At 34.2% G+C, this 18,420-nt stretch overlaps 1 protein-coding gene and 1 non-coding gene across 8 annotated transcripts in view; one reads left to right on the forward strand and one right to left on the reverse strand.

Annotated features, from left to right (window-relative positions):
- ZFC3H1 (zinc finger C3H1-type containing) overlaps positions 1 to 18,420 on the reverse strand; it is a 55,899-nt gene that overhangs the window by 13,448 nt on the left and 24,031 nt on the right. For 6 of the 7 annotated variants that reach the window (XR_004176121.1, XM_031650624.1, XM_031650622.1 and 3 more), the window contains exons 7-24: positions 15,373 to 15,470; positions 13,804 to 14,013; positions 13,445 to 13,609; positions 12,406 to 12,543; positions 11,670 to 11,791; positions 11,121 to 11,270; positions 10,214 to 10,388; positions 9,842 to 9,973; positions 8,930 to 9,472; positions 8,736 to 8,845; positions 7,781 to 7,912; positions 7,559 to 7,680; positions 6,571 to 6,672; positions 5,881 to 6,000; positions 4,713 to 4,899; positions 3,214 to 3,400; positions 1,041 to 1,229; positions 230 to 467 (exon numbers count right to left, since the gene is read on the reverse strand). Coding sequence is in view for 6 of the 7 variants with exons in the window: in XM_031650624.1 (XP_031506484.1) it covers positions 230 to 467; positions 1,041 to 1,229; positions 3,214 to 3,400; positions 4,713 to 4,899; positions 5,881 to 6,000; positions 6,571 to 6,672; positions 7,559 to 7,680; positions 7,781 to 7,912; positions 8,736 to 8,845; positions 8,930 to 9,472; positions 9,842 to 9,973; positions 10,214 to 10,388; positions 11,121 to 11,270; positions 11,670 to 11,791; positions 12,406 to 12,543; positions 13,445 to 13,609; positions 13,804 to 14,013; positions 15,373 to 15,470 (3,120 nt within the window). In the remaining variant the exon portion in view is untranslated. The remainder of the gene's footprint in view (positions 1 to 229; positions 468 to 1,040; positions 1,230 to 3,213; positions 3,401 to 4,712; positions 4,900 to 5,880; positions 6,001 to 6,570; positions 6,673 to 7,558; positions 7,681 to 7,780; positions 7,913 to 8,735; positions 8,846 to 8,929; positions 9,473 to 9,841; positions 9,974 to 10,213; positions 10,389 to 11,120; positions 11,271 to 11,669; positions 11,792 to 12,405; positions 12,544 to 13,444; positions 13,610 to 13,803; positions 14,014 to 15,372; positions 15,471 to 18,420) is intronic. The other variant, XM_031650623.1, reaches the window with a different exon arrangement.
- LOC116269060 lies at positions 16,301 to 16,424 on the forward strand. Its single transcript, XR_004176379.1, has one exon. It is a non-coding gene; the product is annotated as a small nucleolar RNA SNORA17 (small nucleolar RNA).

The raw sequence follows: 18,420 nt of genomic DNA on the forward strand, positions 1-18,420 counted from the left end.
ATCAGAAAGATAATGTAATATCATGAAGTTACTGGTTTTCAAAGATGCCAGTGACCATCTTCTCTGATTCAATACTTAATTTGCCTTATAAATTGTGAAACTAAAACTTGCAATATAGAGATATAAATTTGTTCCACTTAATTATGGAGAATCACAATAATGGGTAGTTAATGTTCTAAACACTGATGTTATAACAGTTGATATTACAATTTATAAACTTTATACTTACCTTCAAAAACTGCTAACAACATGTCAGGATTAGTCTTTACATCTTGAACTGCTTGCCATGGCATTACAAATGATTCTGTGTTAACAATTCTTGAAGGATTATCATTAGATGGATCATAAAATTTTGAAGGGAGAATGTTGAATTCAATAAGATGTATGTAGGCCAACCATGCCAAACATCGATCACTTGTTTTAAGGTATTCAGCAACTATTCCATCATTAGCAGATTTCAATGCATTCTAGGAAAAATTTTAAATTTTTTGATAAAAAAATTATTTAGAGATGTCAATACCAGATAAACATAATTTTTACCATGCTAAAGTTTATGAAATAATAAAAAGGTCACATTTGTTGGTACATCTTAAGTGTCCTGATACTTAAAATCTAGTAAGACAAAGACAAAACAGTAAAAAGAAAAAAAATTTTTTAAACCACACTCATATAGATTATTTTCATCAGACTGATTTTTTTCCCTTATGGCTTGAATCTTGAAGTTTATCTGTGGATTCTTAACATAAAATACTTTCATTGAAACCTTATAAAAACTCTACTTATTATAAAACTCTACTATTAGTATCTTATAAAAACTCGACTTATTAGTATCTTATAAAAAAAGATACTACACCCATCAGGCAAATGAGGAAATAAAGTCATAGACTTACCCAATGTCACACGACTTAGCAGTAAGTGGAAGAACAAGGATTCAAATCCAAATCTTGTGCTTTCAACCATTAAATAATGCTATGGATAACAGTGTAGACCTTTTAAACTTTTTCTACAAAATGCAATTAAATCCTGTAACAAGTGCTTACCTGTAAAATTGCCAGTGCACTTTGGCATCTTCCAGTAAATATGTGCAGTTGAACTCTAAACAAAAGAGCCTCCAAAAGCTGAAAGGACAAAATACTGGATGTTTCCCGCTTGGCTGCTCCCATCAGAAACTCCAACATTCTCTCACATACGTAATCCTTCTCTTCAAAGGTGCTTTCTAGGTGTAAAAACTGCCCAAAGGGCCTTTATATTATTAATCTTGCCTTACGGGAATAAACCAAAACTACAGACTTTTCACATTTCATTAAAAAACCATCTCATAGTAAATCTTCAACTTCTGCAAAAAGGATAATTGTAAAAATGTATAAATCCATCTTCTAGTACTACAACCTAGATTCCTCTTCTATCACATATCGAAAAGTGGAATCAGATGAAAACTAAAACAATACAGATATACTCTTATAGTCATCACTGAAGCAATTTCATTTCTCTTTTCCCTGATTTAAAAGGTAAATCGCAGCAAGATCAGGATGAATATCCAAAGTTCACATTTATTATCACATACAATTTGTGTTGCTTAGGTGTGTGACTATATAAAAGTTTTGAGAATAGACTTATATTAGAAATGTGCTGGGCACAGTGGCTCACACCTATAATCCCAGCACTTAGGGCGGCCCAGGTGGGTGGATCACGTGAGTTTGAGACCAGCCTGGCCAATATAGTGAAACCCCACCTGTACTAAAAATATAAAACTTAGCCAGGCTTGGTGGTGCATGCCTGTAGTCCCAGTTACTTTGGAGGCTGAGGCAGGAGGACCACTTCAACCTGGGAGGCAGAGGTTGCAGTGAGCCAACATCGCACCATTGCACTCCAGCCTGGGTGGCACAGCGAGACTCCGTTTCAAAAAAGATTTTTTAAAAAAGAAAGGAAATGCATGACAAAACACATTAAAGACCAAACAACTTCAAAGAAAAATATTACAACTTTTGAATATTCCACACCTTATAAAATCTTGTAGTGATCAACAACATTCACTTTGGTACAATGCTCTAGGTTTCAAAAAAGAAAAAAAATAAAATCAAGCATCCTTTACTATCCAAATCTGTTCAGTACCTACGTTCAAAGAGTAAGAAATAGAGGAGGAAGTTTATTAAGGAGTATCATGTTATCTAAATCTATCAGGTTCACAACTTCAGTTGGTAAGTAAATGACAGATCTGACAGCAACAGATTTATTTAAAAATTTATCTGAAACTAATGGCTCCCAAGTTCAGGTGATAAAAGTTCAGGTGAATATTTATTTTATTTCTCAAGTGGATCAATTATAATTTTAAGTCTGGGTAAAAAACATCCCATTCTTGGCTGGGCATGGTGGCTCACATCTTTAGTCCCAGCACTTCGGGAGGCCCAGGCAGGAGGATTGCATGAGCCCAAGAGTTCAAGACCAGTCTGGGCAACAGAGCAAGAACCCATCTCTACAAAAAAATCTAAAAACTATCCAGGCATGGTAGCACACACGTGTGGCCCCAGCTACTCAGGAGGCTGAGGTAGGAGAATCGCTTGGGTCCAGAAGGTAGAGGCTGCAGTAAGTCATGACTGCACTACTGCACTCAGCCTGGGTGACATAGTAAGACCCTGTCTCAAAAATTGACAGCCAAAAAAACCATCTCATTCTCTTGGAGAAAGAAGAGGAGGCCACTTTTTCTCAATCAAATGTTTTTAGCTTGGCAACTTTAGATATTAGTGTGAATTACAGACTGGGATTATTTCTATAAGCATGGAAACAAATAATAAAAAGACAAAAATGTTTCCTGGCAGTCATTATAATTTTATAGAGGCAATTTAAGATAAATTTAAAAGAAATAATTTTTTCAGGTGTTTTGCAAAAGCTACACTTAACTTTGCCCAAACTAAAACTGTGTAAATATAGGCAAGTGTGAAATTTTTAATAATTTTACATTTTTTCTTTACTAATAAAGTTAACAACAACAAAAAATCACTGCTTCACTAAATATTTTCTTCTGCTTAGTCTAAATTCTGATCCAGAAGTGGCTTTGTGGTTACTAGAAACTGAAAGTAAGGTTATTATATCCATATTCAGATAAGGCATATGCTCTATTAAGCTACATATCAATATTTAAGATGATCCAAAAGATTACACACACACGCGCGCGCACACACACACACGCACATGTACGTTATCTTTTCTACTCACAGTCCAAAAGCTCTGATAATCTGGAGCATATTCAACAGCTGTTTCACACATTTCCTGCACCTCGTCCTTGGTTCCTCTTTTTGAGAACAATCTGAGGTAATGGCACCAAATTTCTGGATTGTCTTTGTTATTTTCCAATGCTCGCGCCAGAACGTTTAAAGCAGAATCCAAGGATTCTGAGCACTCCCTGTATATATAAAAGAAAAGGCGGGACTGCTTTTTAGAACCTGCTTGAAAATTTAAACAGGGCTAATACAATGAATCAATTTTAAAATTCCATTTTTATTAGAATTTACCAAGAAGCCAGGATCACTTATGAAAAGGGGTACTAGATTAAGATTTTAAATCACGTGCCTGAAAGTTTGATTTTCCACAGACTCAACAATGTTTTAAGTGAACGTTCAGTAAGCATTTACCACAGACAAAAGCACAGTGTTATAAAACCACTAAGATTATCAACTTCAAATGTGCTTTATGTCTATATTCAGCAACACCTTTTATGATTTACACTGTTCAAGAATGGGAAAAGTTAAACGACTCTCTCTCAAGGCCAGCTACTGCAAGTACAAAATATCAAAGCTTTCAGTATAATAGTTCTTTTCAACGGTCAAGGGCTTGCTATCTCTTGGAGAAGATAATTCTTTCTCATGATCCTATTCATAAAATAATGTACAGTTCTTTTGGCCTTCACTCAGTAAATGAGTCAGAAAAGAAAACACTGTATTTATCCCATTAACATGGAAATGACACACAGGAAAGTTAAATAAGCAACACATCCAGGCATGTGTGGGTGTATTAGCACTCTGCAGCACTGCCTTATTTAAAAGCTTTTAAGATAGTCAAATATTTCAAAGAAATGTGTAAAAAAAAAAAAAACCAAAAACCCTTGAATTATTGTAACTATAAAGTTATAATTATGAAAAGACTATTCTTGGCTTATTTATACTACCAAGAAGTTAGAAGATGCCATTTGTAATACAAACTATTGGTTGTATAAGTTATTACTATTTACCTTATTTAAATACATATAATTTAATATGACAGAGACAAAAAGAAAATTCACCATAATTTGGAGGTTCTCAGATAAGCTTTAAATATCCATTACAAATTAACAAAATTTAACCCGTTCCACCATTATTTTATCATAATTTTATTAAAAAACTATGACTACTATGATTTTTTAAAAAAATAATAATCAATCATTCCACCAATCAGAATTTACTGTTTTAACTAATCCTACTTTGAAATAAGAGCCTACTGGAGTAAAAAACTTTAGTATAATTTATTACCCATACACTGAGCCATGCACACAAACTCAAGATCTAATCTTAAACTTGTCTAATAGCTTTTAAACAATAAAATGCTTTTGGCTTTGTCAAAAAACAAAGACTCCATTGATACTAGGAAAGAAACCTGACTGATTACCATAGGTAAAAAAACCCTCAAACATAAAAATATAAATGTGCAACTGTTTACACAAAGATTTGAAGCTGACCTACCCCTCATTTTGATTCAAGTACTTGTACGCAAGCTTGAGCCAAAGTTGTACATGAGAAGGATTTTCAAGCACACTTGCTTCTAAATTAGCGATGTCATCAGTCTCATTTGTAAAGTATCTGACATCATCTGGAGTGACAACTGTATCCAGAGCTGGAACATTTATTTGGTTCTCTGGCTGGAAAGCTATTTTTAAAAAAAAGTATTATTAGCTTCATATTTTCTTTAGTCCACAGATGCAAGAAAAAGAAAACAATTGTTCTCATCTTTAAAATAACTTAAAAACCTAAAGATTCTAATGATATGTATTAGCTCATAGCTTTAAGGTAGAGCTATGACATAATTTATCGCCCAAACCAGGACCCTTCTGAGTGGAAAGAGGAGCTATTAAAAATTACACCAGAACAAAAGGAGTAATTAGGACTCTACTATTTTAAGGCTAAGTGACATTACCTTTTCAGTCGACTTATCAGTAACCATGATTCAACTGCTTTTTCATTATCATCAAATGAATTCACGTTTGTTAAATTGCAAATTATAATTAAGTAATTAAAAGTCATACTTTATAAAGATTACTTTACTATATCTAAACTAGAAAAAAAGTGTTACATTAGTGTAAATAAGTATATAATAGTATTCATCTCTTGGATACTTGCTAATTCACAAATAATGCAAACTTGAAATTAAAAAGTAAAATGTGCCAAACATACAGGTACTCATTCATACATTATTCTGTTCATTAGTTCATCCATCATTTGTTCATTCTTATTTTTTGAGCCTTCTGCATGTCAGAAAACATATTCAAAGATGAAGTAAAATAGAACACCTGCCCTTAAGGAGGACACAGTCTGGGCAGTGGTTCTCAAATGGAAGCTACCTTCCCAGACAACTAATGTATGTTTGGAAATATCTGAAGCAGTCATAATTATTTACTAAGCAGTACTGCTTGCATTTACTGGAGAGAAGCCATGAACACAAATATCCTACAATTTCAGAGGCAATCCTGCACAGTGAATTAACTGTATTGCCTAAAAACCCAATGGCATCGTTTTTACAAAAAAAATTTTTTTAACTAGGCAGGCTGATACACCAAAGGATTAGCAAAGTGTTAAATAAAGATGGAACACCACAATTTAATAATTCTGGATCTTAAATTACATAACTTCTTACCATACTTAATTGGTCCTGTAGACTGTTCCTCATCACTACTGAAGCTATTATCTGAAATAGGTTTTCTCCAAAACTTTGGCTTCCACTTTCTTTTATCTTTGTAGGTTGTAAATGGAGGAGCTAAAGTAGATAGGAGAAGATTGTTAATTGATATAACTAGTTTTTTTTTTTTAACATTTTGAAGGATATTCAATATTTGAAAAGAACTACATTTACTCCATCTTAAAAATGATATGTTTTGTTTTTTTTTTGTTTTTTTTTTTTTTGACACAGAAGTCTCGCTCTGTCACCCAGGCTGGAGTGCAGTGGCGCAATCTCTGCTCACTGCAACCTCCGCCTCTTGGGTTCAAGTGATTCTCTTGCCTCAGCCTCCCAAGTAGTTGAGGCTGCAGGCACACGCTACCATCACCTGGTTACTTCTTATATTTTTAGTAGAGACGGGGTTTCGCCATGATGGCCAGGCTGGTCTCAAACTCCTAACCTCAAGTGATCAGCCCGCCTAGGCCTCCCAAAGTGCTGGGATTACAGGCGTGGGCCACCGCACCCAGTCTGAAATGATATGTATTTTATATTAAGAACATAATACCAACAAAATCTGTCATACAGAAACTAAAAAGTCCTTTTCAGAAAGAGATGCAGTACACACACACACACACACACTCTCTCTCTCTCTCTTATATATGTACTTACTATGACCTTTACTTTCATTGATATTGCTAACAAGGAGAACAGCCATCTGGTCCATTGACATTCGATCTTTGTTTACTCCAAAAAGTTTCTCAATGTATTTTTCTGAAATACATGCAATGCAATCTTCATGACAAATATCAATTAAGAGACTAGGATAATTAAAATGTATGATGTGAACTAGTTTAAGAATTAAAGGCGAGTATATGGTACTAGTCAATAACACCTATGGCATTTGAAAGGGCAAAGCCTGTATTATCTTAACTACTATAGCAAATCCTACCACATCATATACCCAATTTAGGCTAAAAAAAAATAGTTCCTGAAATGAACTAAATAATTAAGTTAAAGTCCCAATTTGGGAGCAATAAAATAGATTCAGTGACATGGCAATCACTCTGGGCTGTGATAACACCAAATTTAGTAATTATTATTTCCTTTACTTTCAAAAGATTTGTAGCTTAAGGTTTATTACTTGGCACCAAATCTGAGAAAAAGCTTAATAATATTTGCCCACAATGTGTGACAGTAATCTCTGCTTTCTACACAAAGTGTATGAAGTCTTATTTCATTATAGAATTGGAAACAACAGCCATCGTAATTTCCAGCCTTCCTCTATTTTTTAAAACAGTAAGTAAGATCAACAGGAAAGTTTCTATACAAATAGCTTAATATTTTCTTTTAAATAAATGGAACTAAATATTTAAATGAGCTCTGTCCAAAGAACTTTCTGCAATGTTGGAAATGTCTTAAATCTGTGCTGGCATGCACTTGCCACATGTGGCCACTGGGTACTTGAAATGTGGCTAGTATAACAGAGGAAGTAAATTTTTACCTTAATTATACTGGATACAGCAAATCTAGATAAAGCATTATGGGTAAACACACTGAATTATAGTAAGTATTTTACAATGTCAACAACTAAACATATAATTTTTAAGTTGCTTAAATTCAATTTTCATTTGAGAGAGAATAAGAAATCTTTAAAAACCTGCTGCAGCAGTAATTTCTTCATTAGTACTTGTCTCTGCACAACCAATCAAAGACAGATTATATGACAGAATGTCCTGGAATAATTGTTTTCGGCTAAGCGTATAGTCTTGGATATGCTGCCTAAGATTAAAAAAACACAGAAAAGATAATCATGTACATATCAAAGTTAAGCAAATAAGACCGTTTTTCAAATTACAGAAGGTTCACAAAAACTACTCACCATTGACAATCATCATCATTACATGTTCCTGTTAAATCAAAACGGCAGAAACACTGATCCGGTTTAATCATATTACTGTATGACACTGAGCTCAGAGGAAGTTTTTCCTTGGTTCGATAGTATGGACTAAATCTAAGGTGAAAAGAGTGAACAGGTAGGTATATTATGCCCAATAAATATTCCTCAGAAAACTAAGAAAACTTTAGTTTTTCTTTTTCAAGTTAAAATTTCCATACTTACTATTTATCAGGTTTTTATCAAATTAAATTAATGCCAAAATTAATTCGAGAAAACACCCAGAATATCAAGTGATAGAAACAAGCCGCTTACCAAGAACATAAAACAGTTGAAATAGAAAAAACCTTGTATTCTAAAAGTAGTTTCTCACCACATGATAAAATAGTATATAATACTGGTATTTCTTACACACATCACCAGCTAAGACAAGAAAATCTGGAAAAAGTCTATACTACCTGGAAGGTGCCTTACAATTTTCAGATAAAAACATGCAACCCTTTAACATTCTCACAACTTTTAAAAGTCTAAAAACTTTGGGGGACCCACAAAGTTAATCATTTGAAAACGTCTAAAGAAATACTCTGAAGGCTGGCCAATGCACTTCTTACACTGAATAATAGTAAAATTAAAAATCAAAAATTAAAAAAACCTCTAAGACTCCAATTATTTTTCCTAAAATCCCTAACAAACAGAAATCCAAAATTCTCCACATTTCTACCAATAGCCAGAAACTGGAATTTGATACGAATTGATAAATCCAAGAGTGTGGTTTGAGCCCAACAGCAGGACACTTAATTTTTATGTTCCTTAAAAGGGTTAAGTCTGGTTATCAAGAGCAATGATTCAACTGCTTTTTCATTATCATCAAATTTTCAAGGTAAAATATTAAAAACCAGAGAAATCCCAAAATTCAAGCTATTGAATCTTTCTTTTATACCTGTAGGACTTAAAAACTAGAAGAGGACTATGGTAGGGTCTAAAAGGACATGGCTTCACTTCCATTGTTTTACTTTGTGCTGTGACAAAATCCACATCTACAGAAATCTCCTGCAAAAGACAATAAAATTCTGTAAGGCAAGTAAGGCTGGGGTGAATTCCAGATTTTAGAGAAAATATGAAATATTCAATTACCTGACCATGCAAAACCTTCTCTGTAATGCCTGTGGTGGTTTTTAAAATCAGCTGTTTTAGGCTGTCAGCTTTTGAATATAATTTTTGCAATTCACCAATTTTTAACCCTAGAAAAAGTTCTGGTTTTTCCACCGTATTTTTATTAAGTTTGTTTATGCATTCTTTGTTAGCGGTATCAGTGTGCTTAAGGTTAGGTTTAGTAAAATAATTGGATTCTAAAAAGGATCTTCTTCGCTCTCTGCTTGAACCAGACAAAATTTCATCATCAACATCATTTTCTTCAGTGTCCAGGGTTAATTTATCTTGTGTCAGATCATGAAGTGAGGGTTGAGGTAAAGAAAATTCGGGTTCCTCTTCCACAACTGGAGAGATATTTTGTTGTTCCTTTGCTTTAAGGGCCCGGGCTTCTTTTAATTTTTGAATTTTCAGGGCATATTCATATTCCAGCTTTTGTAACCGTCTTTTCTCCATAGCAATTAGTTCTGCTGAATGCTTTCTTGGACTTGATACTGGAGAACCGTCCAGTCTCATCATTTTGTTTGGCTAAGGGAGAAAAATGATATAAATACTTCACATCACTGTGATTTTATAAACAACTTCTGGTAAGATAATTGTGCTATCCCCACCATACAATGCTAACATTCCAAAACTAAATCAATATGGAGAATAAAACAGAGTTTAACGTAAGTAGCCAAAAGTTTTGCTAGTTAATCTATGACTTATGAAAAAAACAAAGTCAAGATAAAATAATAAAGTAGGCATCCAAAAATGTGGATGTCATTTAAAAACAAAGCTTTAATCTTAATCTCTTGGAATTTATAGCAAAGTTACTTTATATATACATCTTACCCTTAAAACTTTCATAAAAACTTTCTGCTTTCTAAAAGTAAAATATTTCTATAAAAAACTCACCCCAAAGCGATCTTGTTCCAGTTTACGTTTTCCTATTTCTTTACTAGCCACTGCCTTTGCCCGAGCAAGCTCTTCTCCATATTTTAGAGTCAAAGCTTTCTTAATTGTAACACGCTGTTGAACTCTGTGAATCTGAAAATATAGAATAATCCTCAAAATGTAAATGAAAACCTTAAAACAGGAAATTTCTTCTTCTCAAACACCGCAGCTTTATTCAACTGAAAATAAAAATATTCCAATATTATTTATCAATGAGAAACTATAGGTTACACATATGTTGCTGGCTTTAGTATATGGTGGTTTGTCTTACAGAAAATTTGGCCTATAAAAATGTGTAGTAAATGGGAGACTACAGTATTTTAAAATAATTACTTGTTCCTGAAGCTTCTTCAAAAACATTCTGTTAACATTAAGAATTTTTTCAGTGGCTTGAAGTTGTTCTGTAAGTTTTGTAATCTTTGCTTCAGCATTTCTAACAGATTCTTTCTTCTTGGCTTCTTGCTGCACAAGATTCTTTAAAACAGATTCATCTTTCATCAAGAGAATCCTAAATGAGAAATAACAAAATTATTTTTAATGTTTCCCTACAAGAGCAGACTAATACTGTCAGAATAAAAAATTTTCAAAGTAGTAACACAATTTTTAAAAATGCATCTACAATGGGACACAGATAAAAATTTAAAGGGATGAATATTTTTATATTCATCACACAGGTATTTAAAGTAACACTGCTACACTGATAATAGTAACTATGAGGCTGATCTCTTTAAAAAAAAAAAACACCATTTAAGCTTGAGGTAATGTCAATTACTGTTGAAAACTTATAGTAAATACTCAGTGTTGGGCCAGGTGCGGTGGGCACACATTTCCCTGGTTCAAGCGATTCTCCCACCTCAGCCTCCCAAGTAGCTAGGATTACAGGCATGCACCACCATGTCCAGCTAATTTTTTTTTGTATTTTTAGTAGAGACAGGGTTTCACCATGTTGGCCAGGCTGGTCTCAAACTCCTGACCTCAAGTGATCTACCCGCCTCAGCCTACCAAAGTGCTATGATTATAGGCATGAGCCATCATGCCTGGCTGGTATTTTTACTTAAACATTAATTTCATTACTTTATGTAAATGTAGTATCATTCAACAAAATGACAGACTTCTACATTCTACAAAGTTTAAGTGAGAAAATGTATAATTCTACAGTATGCTTATTAATAACATATACCACAAAAATATATTTCTCTACTACAGGAACAATTAGATATGTGAAGATAACAAGGCTCACCTATGTTTTTTCAGTTTGGATTCTGCATCTGTAACCTGCTTAGTAACCATTGCTATCCTGCCAATACCATCAATTTCCACATCAGAGTTTGCTGGAGATGATGAACTTGTCTTCAGCTGATCTGATTTAATCAAACGCTGTTTCTCACGGCTAAAATTATCAAAAAGGATATATGCATTATACCCAAGAATAAACTTAAACTAATTTTAAAACGTATTCTACTTCATGCAGTAACAATATTAATCACACCGACTAATAATAAAGATGATGACCAATATGCATGACCCAAGTTAACATTCAAAGTTGATAGTGGAGTCCTTCTCTTTGAGAGTTTTCATCTTTTTTCTAAGCTGGTTACGTCTCAGCACATCACTCTATTCAAGTCTATGTATGACCATCCAGCTCCCTCTTCTGTGTGAGTTATAAAACATTAACTCTGTATCTTGGATGAAACTATCATCACTCATTTCCCAGTGCCAATGAACTCTGTAAGAGAAGTTTTGAAAACATCACATACTTTTAATGTAAATTACATAAAATTACACTTACTTGGCAATCTCTTCCTTTAACAATCTATATTCAATCTTCTTTTCTTCAGGCAAAGCCTCCGGTGTTCGCAAAGGATCATTTTCTTTTTCAGATTTTGGAGGTACTTTCGGTTTTGAAGCTTGCTAAAAAAAAAAAAAAATTTGAAGTCAACTAGATCATCAGCTTTCCAAAATTCCATACTAAGATTTATATTTTACATTGCAACCCAGCGTATACTGAATTTATTTAGAAATACCTGAATGTCTTCATCATTTTCTATTCTTTTTTCTAAAACAATGTTCATTGATAACTACTAAATTATATATGCCACCAAGTAGTCAAGATCTACAGTCTGAAAATCATTGTATTATTTAATAGCTAAACAACAATTGAAATAGGGAAAAAAGGATAAAAGTTGTACTTAAGATAATAAATTTTAATAAAAACTGTTTTCTGGTAACACAACACAACTCTAAAACAACAGTCTCCTTACTACAAACAACAATTATCCAACCAATTTTACTATTTTGAAAAAGGAAACACTTAATAGGAAACACAAATAATGGAAACTTTTAATAGTAAAATCAATCTACATTGATACATTATATAAAGTCCTCATAGCACAAATACTTAAAATATGTTCACAAATCAATGTTATTAAAAATTTGTAACTTCATGGTTTAATTTTCAGGAAAAAATAAACTTTACTGATTGTCAAAAGGTCATCTTTCTTTCCACCTTTAATTATTGCACTTACCTCAGCAGTTCGTCTTGCTTCTTTAATCATGGACTCTAATCCACCAAAAACACTATTTGTTGACTTGGAAGCCTCTCCATCAGATTCACTATCATCTGAATCATTTAGTGTTACAACCACTGATTTATGCTTTGGAAGCTGCAAAGACAATATATTATCACTCGTGATACCAAAAGGACGTCATTTAACCTCTCTGAATTTCAATCCACAAAAATAATGGGCTCCAAGTAGACAGTTTATGTCTCCTTCTAGGGTTGTATTACATAATCCACTGTGTCAACCAATACTGGTTACATGCCCAAGACATAAAATGTTGTATACTCTTTAAGTCTTTCTATACTATAATTACTCTCATTAAAATTTTATTTTCGTTTTCTATATAAAGAACCACAATGCAATTTAAATTAACTCTTTTAAAACCAAAGAAAAATTATTTTGTTAATTTTACATAATTATCAAAATTCTATACTTTGTGGTTACATATAGAGGGTAAATTGCCAAAACTGGCTTACCTAACAGAGGCAAGATTTCAACTTGTCTATGTTCTATTTATTTTACTTTGAAGCCATTAGAAAACAAGATAGAAACAAACTATCATTTCAACTTCCTTAATAAACATCACTAATAATTTCTTCCATAATAGTATAGTCATTGGTTGGAAAACATACACAAAGTATACAAAGAGATGGGAGAAATAAAAAACATGCAATTTATTAAAATTTTGACTCCAAAAAGATAGAAAATCTGAATAAGCCAATTTCTATAGAAAAAAAGCTGAAGAAACGACAGAGGAAAGTATACCACTCTGATGAAAACAGTAACTCCCCCAACACACTATCACCAAACTCTACCAGTTTTCAAGTGAAGGTGTTGCTCTCATTTTATCAATAAATTAAAAATAAATTTTAAAAATTTGTATTTATATGTGAATATATGTGTATATATAAATAAACTAAGGGGTAGAAAACAGGACAGCTAAACTTCATAGAAATTTCTCACAACTGTTTGAATAAAAGTAGCATTAAATTTTTGTTTTTACCGAGATCACAGTTCGTGGAAGACGAGGTCCTCTGTGAAACTTTGGATTCTGTATCCTAGGCTGAGACACTGTGTTAATACTGACTATTGATAGATTGCTTCTTGGCACAGTATGTGAATTGTTCAGAACTGGAGGTGAAGGTGGGTCACTATTACTGGATGTTTCCTATATAAGGAAGAGAAAGATATGAAACATTCCAAATAAAAATAAATTTCTGCCATCTTTAAAAATCTGGAGCATGTTAGAATTATCCCCACTTGGCAGAAAAGTCCAATGAATCCCAAGTAACCAGAAAAAAGTAGGACTACCGTAAAGCTAAGCTCAAGAGCACCACCTAGAGGTTCAAGTACCTAAATTACCTCTGGCTTAAAAGCTCTTTTATTTGCTAGAGATTTAAGTAGTTCTTCTCGAAGCAGCATTTCTTCCTCCTCTTCCTCATCTGCAAAAGGTGGTTTTGGAGGCTGTTCTGGATCTTCAGGTGGGAGAGGTGGTAATGGTGGTAGAGGAGGTAGAGGTTCAAGAGAAACACACAAGCCTTCCACATAAGGCTGGCTCAAAGGTGGCAGAGACTATTTTTTTAAAAAAGAAATAATTAAAATGCAAATTTTATCAACTCAAATGCTTATCTCTGCAGCAATATTAAACTAGAAAAAAATAAACTTTATATTATTATTTTAGCTGTAAGTATAGTAAGCTAAGTATATGTTAACCTCAAAACAAACCCAGAAATCAATAGCCAACCATGAAAAAGTGTTATTTTTACAATTAAAAAAAATATATATTTGAAACATTTATTAACTTCAAGGAAAATTATAGAAACCTCTCTGTTCTCATTCTTATACACATTTAGCATTCTAGAAAATACAGATATCAAACTATACCGGGTCCTTCCTTCTAGATGACTACCTGAAAGCAAGAAGAGATACTGAAACCCGAGACATATTTCAGTAAAAAATAAAAATTAGAAACCAAGGGATTCTGTGAATAACAGTCCAGAGTACCTTAATCATTAATTAAGTATCAAGAAGAATCACCACTGCTCTCTTAAAATGACTTCTTACAGAATATCTATAAAGGAAACTAATTTTACACAAATCCCTGAATTTGGGTATGTATTTGCATCAAAGATCTTCCAGTATTTCTCTCGGCATTTAGTTCATTTATTTATTTCCCAAAAGAAAACATTACAACGAAGAAAGTGCTGCTTTCTCTCTCACTATTGGCTCTAATATTCCCCTCACCATATATGTTCTAGAAACACACTAGGCATCTTTCCTGAAACGGAAAGGTTCCCTCTTACACCTACTGAGAGATACTCAATTTGATCTCTAGGCTCTCACAATCTAAAAATAATGTCAAAACTTTTAATGTCTGATTCCTCTACTTCCTTTTTTTCCTTTTCCTTTTATTGTTTTCGTTTTTTGGTTTTGTTTTGTTTTTAGTGGGAGGACTGGAGACGGGGGGAAAGAAATTAACTTCATAGAAAATGCTTTTCTTTTGCTGGATTTTCAAGTTAAAAATAACCATCTTTATGAAAAGAGGAGAAAGGAGAGAATATCAATTTTTAGAAGCATCCTAATGCATGTAAATTCCAATTCCCTAAAAAAGAGACAGTCCAAAACAGTAGATAACTTCTGTTTTTGAATAAATTTTCTGAGTAGCTACTAGATAACAGTAAAGAGAAGAAGGAAACATGATAGGTACCTGAAAGTCAACATGAAATTAAAAATTAGCTATGAAAAAAATCTACCAAATGGATAGCTTGCTGCTTTAATCAACTGTTTATTCTACATATTTCATTGCTATTAATTCTCGTAAGCAATTCTGATTTTTTAAGCCATCTTTAAACCTAACCATTCATTTGTTTTTAAAAACAAATTAGAAAAGACAAGATAAAATAATTTTCTTAGAAATCAATTTTGACTTACAGAAACCTGAGGTGGTGGAGGCAAAGAAAGAGATGGTGCTGGAGAAAAATACCCCAATGAACATTCAGAGAAAAATGGCGGTTGCACTGGTGAAGGAGCTGTAAACAAATTTTTTGTTAAGAGTTTAGTAACAGAAATATTTCACCAGGAATACATTAGGTTTATGTTATGTTTGAAGAAATACATCTAGGTGGAGTGCAAATTAGATTTTAATCTTTAACGCTCATAAGTCCATCTCTAGCCATTTAAAATTGTCATATCATCATAAAGTCAGTCATTCACTTCAAACTAACGATTAGTCCTCAAAACTCTCACTTTGTTCCACTTTTAACCTAATGATGAGAGCAGGGAATAGAGCAGGAAAGGCTAGAAGCACACTTAAAACACACACACACACAAACAGCAAAACCACAAGCATACTTTTTAAGAAATAATGAAACAAAAAATTCCCTTGAATCCTGCCAAAGTGCCCTAGCCAAAGGAAAACAATGATGTGGTGACTTCATTATTCCCTTCTTGTGGAGCAAAAGAAAGTTGAGGACATGGACTATATAAGCTGTGTTGAAAGAAAATAAAACCAGGAATGAGAAGAATGACTTAGTGTATTTAGTCAATAAGGTGCACATTTTTTCACATTTTAATTTTGAAATAATTACAGTTGATGCATCTCAGCATTTTTCTTCCTTGGTAGCAGATAAAAATAATTGTGTATTTTATCTTCAATGACTTGTTAGGCTCACTGAAATATAGCAGTTTCAAAGACTACTCTTACTACCCTACCTACTAACTACATAATCTTAGAGAAAATCTAACATTTCTTCTTTATCCCAGTTGTCTCACAAGTCAATACATTATTATCCACATGCCTTATATGGGGTTGACTTGAGTCCCAAATGAGATCATCTGAATCTACACTAATCTTTGGAACATTTTACATAGCGCTGCAGATGTGGCTGCTGTGTCACATTTGTGTTATTAGGTGGCAGAGAGAGGCTATGTCTATGCTCAGTGTTCTGCCCCATGAACATCTGAATGTTTAATAGTCTGACATTTGATGGTGCTCTCGTTTTACGGACTTGGCATGTTTTCCCTTCCTAGTATCTGGGAGAGAGGGTGGACCTAGTGAGTGCACTGATCTCCAAGGAAAGCCCTCCAGCTTGCACTGTCCTCATCCAGATTTAACCAGCCCTGACTCACTGCCAGGTGCCAGGAGAGGCTTCTGAGGACTTTCTAACCTTTGTGTTGGGCCCGCCACTAGGGGGTCTGAAAGAACAGTGGGAAGGTAGAGGGTGCCCTCAGCAAGAGGAGCCTTCATTCATGAATGTTAGAAACTACTGGCAGAAAAGATGAAGTCCATTACGTGCTGGTTCATGCTACCCACCATGTCAGGATCATCCAGGAGGACAAAGAACAGGGAAAGTGTTTGCTGGTGTTTGATTCAGTTAATAGTATTAACAGTAGGCACTTCTACTGTGCTCTTGATTCTGTGTCATGCTTTCTTGTTATTTATTTATTTTTGAGACACAGTCTTGCTCAGTTCCCAGGCTAGAGTGCAGTTGCGCGATCTCAGCTCACTACAACCTCCACCTCCCGGGTTCAAGTGATTCTCCTGCCTCAGGCTCCTGAGTAGCTGGGACTATAGGGGCAAGCCACCACTACTGGCTCTAATTTTTGTATTTTTAGTAGAGGCGAGGTTTCACCATGTTGATCAGGCTGGTTTCGAACTGTTGACCTCAGGTGATCCTCCCACCTCGGCCTCCCAAAGTTCTGGGATTACAGGTGTGAGCCACCTTGCCCAGTCATTCTTGTTTTTCAACACAGGAAAGAAGTTGACATAACTTGTGATTGGCTTACAGTATGAGCACTGGCCAGAAATACGAGGTGGACCAGCCCCAGCCCAGATCAAGATGCAGAGGCCAGGATGTGGGCCTAGCCCTGTGCCAGGAGGCTGGTTGGAACAGAGGTGCAGATACAGGCTCCACCTGCTCTGGGACCACCAGTGGTACTCAAAGTATTTGCAGCCTCAAAGCCTGGCTTTCCACAAGTCTACCTGCTCCCAAGGCCATGCAGCTGCAGTTCCTGCTCTGCTTTCATTACATGGATGGGCAGGCTGGCATTGGGATGCCCACTGCCTCTGACCCTGGCCTCTCTACCTTGGTGGCACTGTGTGCTCCAGCTGGATGGGGAAGCTGCCGGCACCACCCCACCATTTTAGTATTCTGATTTTCAAGTTGTTCTGCCATTGTGGTATCCTGGTGAAAAAAAAAATAACCTTCCAGCAATTTTTCAACTGCCTGGAACCTCAGATCCTAAACTGGTTTTTTACTGTATTTGAATTATCTTGTTTTTTTCCCCCTCAAGGGAAAAACTCTATATGGAAAACATTTTTTTAAATACAAGATAAAGTGAATTAAAAGATATTTTTAAAGCACATTTCCTCAAATATAGTATGTTTGTGTTGGCAAAATTTGAGAAAAAAATTGATCTTGAATGGAAAAAAATATATATATAAATATCTGCAGTTAATGTGGCAAAAAAATTAGACAAAGCTGCATAGAGAGTATGTTCTCTACATGTTTCACAAAATCATTAAAAGCATAGATCATAAAGTTATTTTATAGAAATAAAGTATTAATAATATTGTCAATACTTGGGAATTACAAAGAATCATCTCCAAGAATCTGAAAATAAGAAAATTAAAGATTGACCAAAGCAAGTTAAATTACATTATCAAAACATAATATAATGTAAGACTATCATATACCAGCTTACAATAACAACCTGAAAAATGAGCATTTTGGTAAACACTAGCCAAATAATACATATTTTGTTTTGTCTCTAGTCTAGATACACCAAAGTAGGATTCTAGTTTTGATTTGGTCTCACCATGTGACTACAGGGAGAAATACACGGATTATGTGTTCTTCCAAATTCTCCAGTTCCTGGAATGCCAACTGCATTCTGTTATCTGTCTCAGTCTTACGTGTTTTAAATTATTTGTGAAGGAATAGGTCTCTCACAGCCAATCACCCCTGAACATCAACAAAA

This window comes from Papio anubis, chromosome 9 (assembly GCF_008728515.1).
Source record: "Papio anubis isolate 15944 chromosome 9, Panubis1.0, whole genome shotgun sequence".
Taxonomy (NCBI): Eukaryota; Metazoa; Chordata; class Mammalia; order Primates; family Cercopithecidae; genus Papio; species Papio anubis.